The sequence below is a fragment of the Arachis hypogaea genome, chromosome 4 (assembly GCF_003086295.3).
Source record: "Arachis hypogaea cultivar Tifrunner chromosome 4, arahy.Tifrunner.gnm2.J5K5, whole genome shotgun sequence".
In the NCBI taxonomy this organism is placed as follows: domain Eukaryota; kingdom Viridiplantae; phylum Streptophyta; class Magnoliopsida; order Fabales; family Fabaceae; genus Arachis; species Arachis hypogaea.
In genome coordinates this window covers 110790783-110803535 of record NC_092039.1, presented here as the reverse complement: position 1 = coordinate 110803535, position 12753 = coordinate 110790783, and the positions used below count along the sequence as shown (strand labels likewise).

At 28.7% G+C, this 12753-nt stretch overlaps 1 protein-coding gene across 1 annotated transcript; it reads left to right on the top strand.

Moving 5' to 3' along the window:
- The first annotated feature begins 4939 nt into the window (after positions 1-4939).
- LOC112795179 (uncharacterized) lies at positions 4940-6437 on the top strand. Its single transcript, XM_025837125.1, has 3 exons — positions 4940-5587; positions 5672-5897; positions 5980-6437. The coding sequence occupies exons 1-3, from the start codon at positions 4940-4942 to the stop codon at positions 6435-6437; spliced, it is 1332 nt and encodes a 443-aa protein (XP_025692910.1).
- The last annotated feature ends 6316 nt before the right edge of the window (positions 6438-12753 follow it).

The following is a 12753-nucleotide window of genomic DNA, read 5'->3' as shown; positions in this document are numbered from 1 at the left end:
TGTTTCACCATAATAACGTGTTTGGTTCATTCTGCAGAAAGATGTTTGAATTTGATTTTATATAATGGATAATGTTCTGTTCATTTAGTACTATACAATTGTTTCACCTTAATAACATGTTCAGTTCATTATGCAGAAAGTTGTTTGAATTTGATTTTATATAATGGATAATGTTCCATTTATTTAGTACTATACAATTGTTTCACCATAATGACGTGTTCGGTTCATTATGTAGAAATCTGTTTGAATTTGATTTTATATAATGGATAATGTTCCATTTATTTAATACTATACAATTGTGAATTGTTTCACCATAATGACGTGTTCGGTTCATTATGCAGAAAACTATTTGAATTTGAATTTATATAATGGATGATGTTCCATTCATTTATTACTATACAATTATTTCACCATAATAACATGTTCGGCTCATTCTGCAGACCAGGTGTGTTGTGGAAGAACAATTTGTTCCAAAGGTCGAGATGATTTTCAAGACACTAGAAGAAGTCGTAAAGTTCTACAAAGTCAGGAGTTTCTGAAACTGAATACTGATAGCAACATTTTTTTAAAATTATCTCTCGGCTATATTAATATATGCACTTTTTCTGTTCACTCTGTGTATTAATTTCGATTCATTTGTTTTTTAGGGACTCTTAATGTTTGATAAATATCTTGATTCCATTCACTATCAACCTGGAACAAAACAGCAGCTAGACAGTTCCAACATATTATATATATATATATATATATATATATATATATATATATATATTAACATCTTAGATCAACAGGATAAGGACTAATCTATCTTGAATTAGATACATATACTAACATTAAATTTCCAATAACATTTACATTAATATTTACATATATACATTGCTTGTTTTTTTAAAAAAGTTAAACAAAATAGTGTTAATTACAACCAGTCAAATAAGGTATATCTTATTTATTATCTATATTCCGAGATGTGAATTTACAATAAGGGCAGCAAATGACTTTGAGAGCCTTATTTCTTCAGATGCCTGAATCACTTGGTCTTTGATTTTGTCCATTTTGTGCAACAGAATATTTGAACCATATTAGAGCCTGAAGCCAAAAAAATTTGGTCAATACTTCACTCAATACACTGACAAGCACAATCATGCATATTTTAATCAAGTGAATCAAAATAGTCAACCCAAATGAACCGAACACCATTCATGTGCGGAATGAAACGTGATAAACATTCAATCATCAAGATAAACTTTTCTGCATGAAAAAGAACTCAACTAAACACATAACAATTAGGTGAATCAAATGACAAACACCAGTGAACCAAACACCAATCATGTATTGAATAAAACGTGATAAACATTCAATCATCAAGTAAATCATTTCTACATGCAAAAGGACTCAACTAAACATACTAATAATTAAATGAATTAAAATAACCAACTCCACTGAACTAAATTTCATTGATGTTCTGAATAAAACTTGATAAATATTCAAGCAGCAAGAAAAACATTTCTGCATGCAAAAGAACTCAACTGAACGCACTAACAATCAGGTGAATAAAATGACAAACACATGTGAACCGAAAACCAATCATGTGTTGAATATAACGTGATAAACATTCAATCATCAAGTAAATCATTTCTGTATGTAAAAAACTCAACTGGACGCAGTAACAATCAGGTGAATCAAATGACAAACACCAGTGAACCGAACACCAATCATGTGTTGAATAAAACGCGATAAACATTCAATCATCAAATAAATCATTTCTGCATGCAAAAGGACTCAAATAAACACACTAACAATCAAATGAATGAAAATGAGCAACTCCACTAAACAGAAAGAAAATAAAAACACATTTCCATTCCTATGCCCTAGTTACGTCAAAAAAATGGAATCAGATTAAGTCAATCTACTAAACGAAGTAACTCAATTCAGTAAATCTAAAATGTAACTAAGAGAAATGCGAGATTGCAAGATTTTAAATAACCAGTAGTTTTTATCATACCTTTCGCAGTCTCTGTTCTTGTTTTCATTCGTTTTTTCTTCTTTCTTTCGAAATCTTCTCGCGATTCTTTTCCAGTAGCGGTTTCTGCAGAGAACACGAGTGAAGTTAGAGAGATTTTGAGAGAGATTCGAAGTTCTCCAGTAGCGATTTCAATGTTAAAGAAGGAACGTTGTTTCATATTCAAGACTCGAATGAATATGTTAACGTTTCGATGCTCTAAGCGTGTGTATACACACTCATTTAATGGTATTAGATTCTTTTGGTATTGGACCAATTTAGACAAACTTAAATAAAAAGTTATATGAATGTGTAGCATAACTGAATAAAAAAATATAACAATGTTACCTTTCCTAATTTATGCTTTTTATCCTTTTAGGGTTATGCCACATACCCTCTTCTCCTATATGCTTTATAGGCAAAAACGAATTAAAACGAATTAAAAAGCAACACCACTTCAAATAATAAAAATAATAATAATATGCAATGACTACCTTACCCGTTAAGAATATCTTTACATTAGTTTCATTCTGAATAATAAATGTCCAACAGGCAACAGCTCTCTTAGATTGAGATATTATTTTTGTTTTTATTATTCAATATTATTCCGTATAATTAATCAAGAAAATGACACATGTCAATTTATTCTTCAGACCTAAAAAAAAACTTTTAAGAAATATATTAGATTTATATAATCTTTTAATATCTTTTTACCTAACAAATTAATATAAATTTTTAAAAAAATAATTTATGATCTTTTTAAAATGGTGAACCTATACCAAATAAAAAAACTGAATTTAATTTTAATGTATTAATAATGTAATACATTTTATAGTTATCAAATCAATTTCATGTATTTAAATAATTTTTAAATAGTTAATTTAAAAAATTAATTATTTTTGTTGGCGTTACAATATATGATTAATTATTTATGTAAAACTCTTTTATTTTTATATTGATTATGTATAAAAATTAAATTAAAAAATTAAGGATCAAAATTAAAATATATAATATAATAATAAATCTATAAACTCTAATATATTTATGTCTCACAATAAATTTTTCTCCCGTTTTCATAGTCAACTCAATTAGAATATTTCACATATATTGAATAAAAAAAATTAATTTATACACAAAAATTCTAATTAATATAAATTGAATTAATTCAATTTGATTAATAGCGTAAAAAAAATGCTTTGATTTTATATTATTCAAAATAAATTAAATTAGGTAAATTCAATTCACTTAATTAAAACAAATTATTCAAAAATATTTTAGACCACTCCATAAATTGAATCTCTCCGCTTCCATTTACGAAGAATTAACACACTTCTACTTTATTGTCGTATCTATTTATTATGAGTTTAGTTAACATGTGCTTTAATGATACATGATAAATTTATTATTAATAAAAATTTTAAATATTTTTATTTAATAAATATAAAATAAATATATTAAAAATATAAATTTTTATATTTTTTAATAAAAGCTTTTTTAATTTATAAATTTAACATGTACTTTTATATGTCTTAAAGACACATATTAATTAAACTCATTTATTATATATATGAAAAACAGTACTATATTTCAATAATGCACTCAATGAAACTCAGCTACTAAAGCAGTAAAACCTTTCAAGTATTTTAAAAATTAATCTTATATAAAATTAACATTGTTATATGTCACGGCTTTAGATACATTTCAACGTTATCATGTGAATATTCAAATTTATTCAATTTATTGAGTTAAGATCAAATTAGTCTAATTTTCAGTATTTAACAAAAAAAACTAAGAACATAAAAAAAGAAAATTTGGTTAAAAAAACACTTTTATTACTCAAGTATTTATTACAAATGACTCATATAAATATTCACCTCTTTAATATGGATAGTTAGGTTAAATCTTGAAAGGTATCATAAGCCAGCAGAAGATAAAAAAAATCAGAGAGTCTGAGGCTTTGTTTGTTTCGAATGAAAACCAACGGAAAGAAAATAAAAGGAAGGAAGTGGGAGGGAAAAGATGTATTTTCCCTTGTTTGTTTGGAATGAAATTTTTAATGGAAAACTAAAATAGTTTAGAATTCAGAGTGGGTCCCACTCAAATTTTTTCACTCCCACTATGGACGGAAAACAGAAAGGAAAAGAAAACCCAAAAGCATTATCTCATATTTGCCCTTTCATCAAAAAAAACGGAGAACAAAAAATAGAAGAGTTCTTCTGCAAAAATGGCGATTTTGAGCATCACATAGAAGCGTTCAGGTTCTACTTCCACCACAGAATCAAAGCGTATTTCTTCTTCAATCTTGCTGTTACAATCAACATTGCACTACAATTATTCTCAGTCTAAGTTTACACAAACAGGTTAGGGTTTTACGATCTCTGATGTGAAAAAGTTGTAATTTTTTTTCGTTTCATATGTGAAACTACTTCTGCATGTATGAAATCTATGGTAGTTCTTGAAATTTTTTCTTCTTTAATTTGTACTGATAGTATTGCTGTCTCTATCTTTTTAGTTTATTCCTTCTTTTCTGCATTGAGCTACCAGCCTTGTGATTTGAGCGCTATATTTTGTTTTGTTCTGTCATAACTAAGAAATCAGAAGTTGTGATACTAAAAAATCCAAAACTTTTTAAATCTGTTGGTTATAAATAAAATGTTAGGGTTTTATCTATTTCAGATATGGGTATTTAATCTTTTGCATATGCACATTGGGTATTCTGTTGTTGTTAATGTTATGCGTTAAGTTTTGGCTTTTGTACCCGAAAAATAGTATTGCAGGATCCAAATCTAAAATTCATTACGAATGTAGAAAAAAAATTGCTTTTCATTCATTGTTTTCTTTAAACATGGTTTGATTATTCTTGTAGTTTGGGCATGTAATATACGTTGGTGATGAAGATTGGAAGTTATTTTACTGCATAATATTAATTGTAAGTACGGCATGGAAAATATTTTCTTTGATGATTTTCCATTATTCCAAATATGGAATCCTATTACAGTTGAAAATCAAGAGCATAGATTAGCTGTTTTCATAGGTAACCAGGGACTTATATATACTGTTGAGGGTCAAGAATATTTATTAACTGTTCTCAAAGAAAATTGGAAGAGGGATAAGCAACTTTGTACAATAACAATGCTGTGTTATACTGTACACATGTTATACTTACTGAATGTGATGGCCAAGAAAGTTGAGAAACCCATAAGAGATCACATTATTGGGAGAGAACAGATTCGAACCACTCTGTTACAACAGTTACGCGAAACTAATAGGTGTCGTGATATTTTACGAATGGGCCCACATGCCTTTCTAGAGTTATGCACAAAATTAAGGGCAACCGGTCATGTCAAAGATACTATACATGTCACAGTTGAGGAGCAAGTAGCTAGATTCTTATACATTATAGCTCATAATGTTAAAAATAGAACCATTTCATTTTTCTTCCACCGGTCTGGAGAGACAATCAGTCGTAATTTTCATGCTGTTCTAAGAGCTGTAATATCACTTGAAGAAGAATTTCTTCAGCAACCTTCCAGAACAACCATTCCTTCAGAGATTCTTCATAGCAATAGATTTTATCCATATTTTAAGGTATGATTAGTTGTTCATTGAAGTAGACAATCATAATTAGTATACAGTACAAAATTTTTCTTTTTAATTAAGTTATATATATAGGACTGTATTGGAGCCATTGATGGTACACATGTCAGAGGCAAGGTTCCAATAGCTGATCAACCTAGATTTCGTGGTAGAAAAGAATGGCCAACTCAGAATGTACTTGCTGCGTGTGGCTTTGATATGAAATTTACATATGCTTTAGCAGGATGGGAAGGCACCGCATCTGACTCTAAAGTTCTTAAAAGTGCACTATCAAGGGATGATAGGCTCAAAATTCCAAAAGGTTTATCTATTAAAAAAAACTTTCATATGTTTAAATAAAGTGGTGATATCTAAAGTATAGTATTTCTATATGATTTTTTTAGGAAAGTTTTATCTTGGGGATGCTGGATTCATGCTTAAACATGCTCTAATAACTCCATATCGAGGCGTAAGATACCATTTAAAGGAGTTTGCTGGCCGTGAACCTGAAAATGCATATGAATTATTTAACCTCCGTCATTCTTCGTTACGAAATGTGATCGAACGATCATTTGGAGTTTTGAAAAAAAGATTTGCAATTATAGCAGGTGGTACAGAACCATATTATGACATAGAGGTTATGGTTGACATTGTCCTAGCATGCATTATACTCCACAACTTTTTGATGGGTGTGGATCCTGACCAACACTTAATTTCTCAAGTTGATCGAGAATTACAAAATAATAATCCAGAAGCCACTAATGAGGAAAGAGAAGAAGTAAATGAAGATTACAGGCGAGGTGCAGCACTTAGAGATAACATGGCGGCTCAAATGTGGGCTGACTATCAAATGGAAAGATGAGATTTATTTGATACTTCATCCTTATGAAGGGGAATGAAATTTTTTGAACCAAATTAAATGTAATGTGTGAATATCATGTGAATATTATGAGTATTAAGTGTCAAATTAATATTTTGAAAGGTGTAATTCTCATGAGTATCGTGAAAAGCATGACATTACTATGTATGCAGTGTGCAGTTGAAACATTCACTAATGATGATAATTATTTTCTGAAATTAATTAAATTACTTGTATTATAGGAATTACTTCTGAATGTAATATTCCTGCTTAATTGATGAATTCATTATTAACACTTTCTACATTATTATTCCATTGAATTTATTTTATAGAAGATTGTTTTTATAATTTAGTTCTTAATTTTTCAGGTTAAGGCCTAATGGCAAAAAAGATGGCATCTCAAGGTGACACATCAAGCAAAGACAATTTAAGATGGACTGAAGAAATGGATGCAGCTTTTCTTGATGCTTTGATAGAGGAATGTAGCAAAGGAAACAGAGTTGATGGTACTTTTACAACAACTGCATATGACAACGTCCTTGCAACTCTAAAAGCTTCGTTCGGAAACCATCTTTGTAAAGATAATCTTAAGAATAGACTGAAGACTTTGAAGGATCACTTTGGAGTTTGTTATGATCTGTTTCATAACTTAAGTGGATTTTCATGGAATCCAGATACCAAACTCTTTACCGCTGAACCTGAAGTTTGGGCGGATTTAATTAAGGTAATTAGTATCATAATAAGTTGCTTCTAAAGTTTATAGATTCCTTTGCGCAGGATAAGTTGCAGTATGAAATTATTTTGCCCTGTGATTCTAAATGATTAGAATTCTTCACAAGAGTCATATTTACACACAATATATGCTTCCTTCATCTAAAAAATGTATCCAAATAACTTATATGTGAGGACTAGATTTTCAGGAAGCTATTGCTTTTGTATATATTTATTTATGAAACTAGTGACAACTTAAGGAAAGAAAACCGTATATTTGAATTAACATATATGCATTGGTGTTTTATATAGGCAAGACCAGATGCAAAAAAGTGGATGCGAACTCCCATTAAACATTATGATAAACTATATTTTATATACGGTCAAGACAGAGCAACTGGAAATCTTGCTGGAAGTGCCAAGGAAAGAAACAAAAGTATGGCCAAGATGAAGGAGCCAATTAATTTGAATGATGATGAATATCAGGGGTTTGACTGTGAGTGGAATGATTGGCAGCCTACTACTCATTCAACTAGCTTTGTTGCAGAGGAAAGCCCAAATTTAGGTAACTCAAACCAATCTAACGGAACACAAGAGAATTATAGAGGTGCTAAGCGTAAAGCACCAATGAGTGGTTTATTTGAAGCTGATATGGAACGAATGAGTAAAGGTATCCAAGGATTGACAGATATGTTGAAGGATGGGAATAGTTATTATGATAAATCACTTGATATTGCTACGAAGCAAGCATTAACTGCTGAAAGGCAAGCGGAAACAGCTGAAAAACAAGTTATGCTAGCTGAAAGACAAGTTCTGATAGCTGAAGAACAAATTCAAGTTGCCAAGATGCAAGCTCAAGCTGTTGAGAGAGGAATTACATTCTTAGAACAAAGTAGGACTCGAGTTTACTCTGAAAATGATGTGTACAACGAGTTAAAGAAATTCGGTGTTGTCAAAGAGATCTTTTGGAGTTGCTATCGTTTTCTCTGTAGAGATGAAAGAGCAAAACGAGAATTTTTTGGTGTTCCCTTTGAAGATCGCCATGGTGCATTATACGACTTAATGAAGGAAGCTGGTGCAATTTAAGAGGAACGCAATCAGTAATGGTAATATATATTTTGTGCATGTTTATGATTTTAGGATCTAATGTTGTATAATCATAGTAAAGCCTCTATATTTTGTAATTAATATACTCATCAAAGTCTTAAAAGAGGTTTACGGTTGGTATAGGCTTATGCATTTTGAATATATAGTTATATATCTTGCTTATTGACTGAAATGTATATTTAATCCATCAGGAAGTGCATATTATAATATTGGTATTATTGTAGTGGCTCTTTGATTAATAGACCGTTGAGAAGTACAAGAATTTATGTGATTGATTATACTGAGAGTGCTAAAATTTCAAAGGTGATATCAAAGTATTTGGTGTTGATTAATTTGTGTTGTTGATATAATTTTTCTTGATGAAGGTAACAAATTTATAAATTAGCTATGAAATATATGAAACTTCAAATCCTTCAAAATATATATACTATTAAAAGAGCCTTCAAAATATATATACTATTAAAAGAGCAAGCACATGTTTTAGAATTTCTTTTTTTATCTTTGATGTGTATGAAGAGAATTCAATAGAATTTCTATTAGCTATCTATCATGCTTTGCATGAATAGGACTCGAGTTGTTATTTTTTTAATAATTTAAACAATGCATTATATTTTGTCTTAAATTGCATGAAGTGATATTTTATATGATGTATAATTTTATTTCGTATGATTCAAACTTATTGTAACATAAAAAAACTATGATTCATAATCTATCTTTAAATTATTATTGGAATTAATATATTTTATTTTATTTTATTTTAATTATTTTAAATTAAATAATAAATTCATATACATAAATTATTCTTTTTATAATATAAGGACAAAAATGTCATTTACTAATAATTTATTCTTCTCTCTCCCTAATTTTCTTTCTAACCAAACAAAAGAAATTACTCTTTCTTTTCTTTTCTTTCTCTTCATTTTCCTTTCATCCAAACAACTCAAGAGAAAATAAAATTCCACTCAATTTCTTTCCTTTCTCTTTTTTTCTTTCTATTTCTTTCCTTCGAACCAAACAAAGCCTGAGAGTTTAGAAAAAAAGAGAAGAATTGTTATTGAGCATATCATCAACTAACGCAGGATACAATGATAGTAATCATATATATAAAGCAAAGGCAGAATTCACTAACGGGTTTACTAACAAACTATGACAGCTAGCATGACAGAAAGGTAGAAAAAGTTGGAAGTTTCTAGAGAGAAGGGAGAATTTAACTGACTTAAGCCAACTGGACTAACAGAATGCAAGCACAAGTTTTACGTGCTATTCTACATCCTCTATCAAATCTAATTAATGGTCTAAATTGATCATCTAAAATTTTCATTACAAATATTTATCTTATCACATTTTTTTAAATATTTTTAGATTATTTCATACTATTATTCATATTTCTATATATGTTTATATTCTTATAGATTACTCTATAATCTTTTAGAGTCTTCTAAAACTTTCTAAGGTATTCCAAAATCTTTTAACACATTCTAAAACATTTCGAAACTATCTAAAATATTTTTAAATATACCAAAAAATTATACAAATACTGTTAAATTTAACCTTTTAAAATTTATCATAACATATAACCTATAATGACCAACAAAAAATTAACACCGTTATATATAAGCGCATGATTAGTTCCGTGTCTGTTTTCAATTTTACTTGGATAAATGGATATATACAAAATTTAATAGAATAGATTTACTTTATAATTAAAGCATATAAATAAATATTCTAAATTTGTTTTTTAAGATATAAAAAAGAATTATAAATTTTTTGCTACTATTTCTATTTTAGTTACAAGGATATTCTATTTAAAAAATATTTTATTAATATTACATAAATAATAAATTTTATATGCTTTTTAGAAAAAATAAAATACTAATTTTTTAATATAAGATAATTTTTTAAAATTATTATTTTTATATAACAAATTGTGAGTATTTTTAGTTTTTTTTTCAATAAACTTTTTTTAGAAGAAAATTCTTAACTAATATTGTTAGGAGTGTTACTAATATACTATTTTAATTTAATTTATTAATAATAATTAATTAATAAATAATTAAATATAAATCCAAGTCATGGGTTTACATGTGTGTTTCTGTCTCCTTTTAGTTTTTTTAGCAGCACCCACAATTCCATCACCAAATTCGAAAACCAATATATTTTTCTTTTCCAAGAGAAATGTTACTTCACCAATAAAATACAATTTTTACCAACTGCCAACTACAATACACATGTATACGTTAGTGTGTAAGTAATATGCACTTTTTTTCTTCGATTGAAACCATGCTCTCTCAATTTTTCGGTTCGGTCGTCTTCTACTGAAATTAAAAAATTCTAAGTATTAACCGTCAAAATTAATCTCTATAAATATTTGTCTGCCTTTCTCCCGTTCTTGGCATTCTCTAGTGATTCATCCTTTCTCGAAGAGTTTTCAAGTCACTCTTCATTCACCGGCGATTGGAGAAAGGTGAAGAGTTCACCAGCAAAGTTTATGAGGTTTTTCACGGACCGTGTACAGCTTCTCCATAGGTCATGCAAGCTCCTCCCGGGCAAGGTTTCTGTAATCACGCATGGGCCGTGTTACTCTCATTCTTTCCTTTGTGATTTATCTCTTTTTGTTGTCGTAAGAGCTGCACTGTGCGGCTTTTTTCCTTATTCGTCTGATCTCTATTATAGCAAGTATTACTCACTGTCGCTGTCAATTATGATAAGTCTGCCACTTTATCTCTCCTTATCATCGATGCCATCCCCTTTTTTTGGGTTCTTCAACACTTAGATTTACGTTTGATACACTTAAACTTCAACTTTAATGGAATTTTTTTCTTTTTTTTCCGGTCTGAATGATCTGAAACAATTAATGGAAAGATTGAAAGTTGTACTAAATTATTGTATTTCTCTTTTTATTGAAGTTGTTGAAATTAAATTTGCATTTATGTAATCTATTTCAATCAATTTCTTGCTGTTAAGGGTGTTCATGGATCGGATCGTATCCACAGATTCGCAGTAAATATCTGCATTCAATCCGAAAATTGCAGATATGATCTGATCCGCAAATTGATCGGATCGAATAGGATTCGATCCACACTCTTTACTTATTTATTTGTTTTAATTAGTAATTATTATTCATATATTGTATTATTTTATTTTTGTTATTTAGAAAAAGTTTAATTAAAAATATTTTAGGAATAAATAAGTTTAAAAGTGTGAAATAAATATTTTTATTGAACGTTTTACATAAAAATATGATTAAAAAGAGAAGGTTCAATTATGCAGATATATCTGATATCCGATCCGATCCGAGCATTTGCGGATCGCATCGGATCAGATCCGACATTAAAAAACTTTGATATCATATCCGATCCGATCCGATGGAAATTTTGCGGATCGGATCGAATTTTCGGCCATATCCGATCCGATGCGATCCACGTACACCCCTACTTGCTGTGTTTTGTTATTATAATTTGAAATTAAGTTTATATATATGCAATTTGTTGTTGTTATTGTGATCTGTGAATTGAACTTGCTGTGGGTGAGTTAATTTATTTGAGACTTGTTTACATGTAATCTGTAACCTGTATATAATCAGCTCTATTTGTTTTTCAAAGTTCTAATATAAATAGATTAGTTTAATTGCAGTTCTATATACATAATATAGAACGCAAGTCACAGATATAAAGCATAGAAATAGATTTTTATAGACTATCATATTCATATTAACTTTATCATTTGTAGAAATAGAATTATAGTATATTGCTAGTTGTATACTATCTTTAAAAAAATCTATGAAGTATGAGTTAACAATCATTCTTTTTTGTCTATATGTGTGCTTCCTCTACTTGAAAGTGATAATACATTAAAATGTAAAGTTGTCTTGATTTTTTTTTCTAGATTAAGAGAGTGCAATTAATACATTAAAGTTGATATTTGTGAAAGGATATAGTCTTAGTGTCTGTTCAGAATATCTTTATGCATGTTTCATTATTTTATTGTATATTGTCTTACTATTTAACAAATACATAGCTTCAATAAGGACTTTTCTATAATTTCTACAATTTTATTCTACAATCCACTTATATAATACAATTTTATTCTATAATGATAAGCTGCTATGTTTAGTAGATGCTAATGTGCTGAAACTCTAAATAGATATTTTTATTGATACACACAAAGTGTTTTCGCTAACGGCTGAACAATTGTTGTCATTAGAGCTGTGATTATCTTAGTTGAACATTGATGATTCTTGACAAATTTTGTAACTGTTGGTCTCTTATCTAGTTAAAAATTGTTTGCCATGAATCGGCTTTGATTTTGAGTATTTTATTCAATATTTGATCATGTCAGCATCATGAATTATCTTTAATCAAATTATTTTAAGAAAATGAACATATGGCTTGATGACTTATAATATTTTTTAGTCAGTGTGCTGGACAAAGATCTTTTCATAAGGTGTAGTTTGTTGTAGTAATTATTTATCTTGTTATATTTTCATTGTGATTTTAATTAT

Excerpts from the sequence above, each read along its gene's own strand:
- LOC112795179 (XM_025837125.1), top strand. The coding sequence starts at position 4,940 with ATGGAAAATATTTTCTTTGATGATTTTCCATTATTCCAAATATGGAAT. Across the intron at positions 5,588-5,671 it reads GATTTTATCCATATTTTAAG|GACTGTATTGGAGCCATTGA; the intron begins GTATGATTAGTT and ends TTATATATATAG. Across the intron at positions 5,898-5,979 it reads TAGGCTCAAAATTCCAAAAG|GAAAGTTTTATCTTGGGGAT; the intron begins GTTTATCTATTA and ends TGATTTTTTTAG.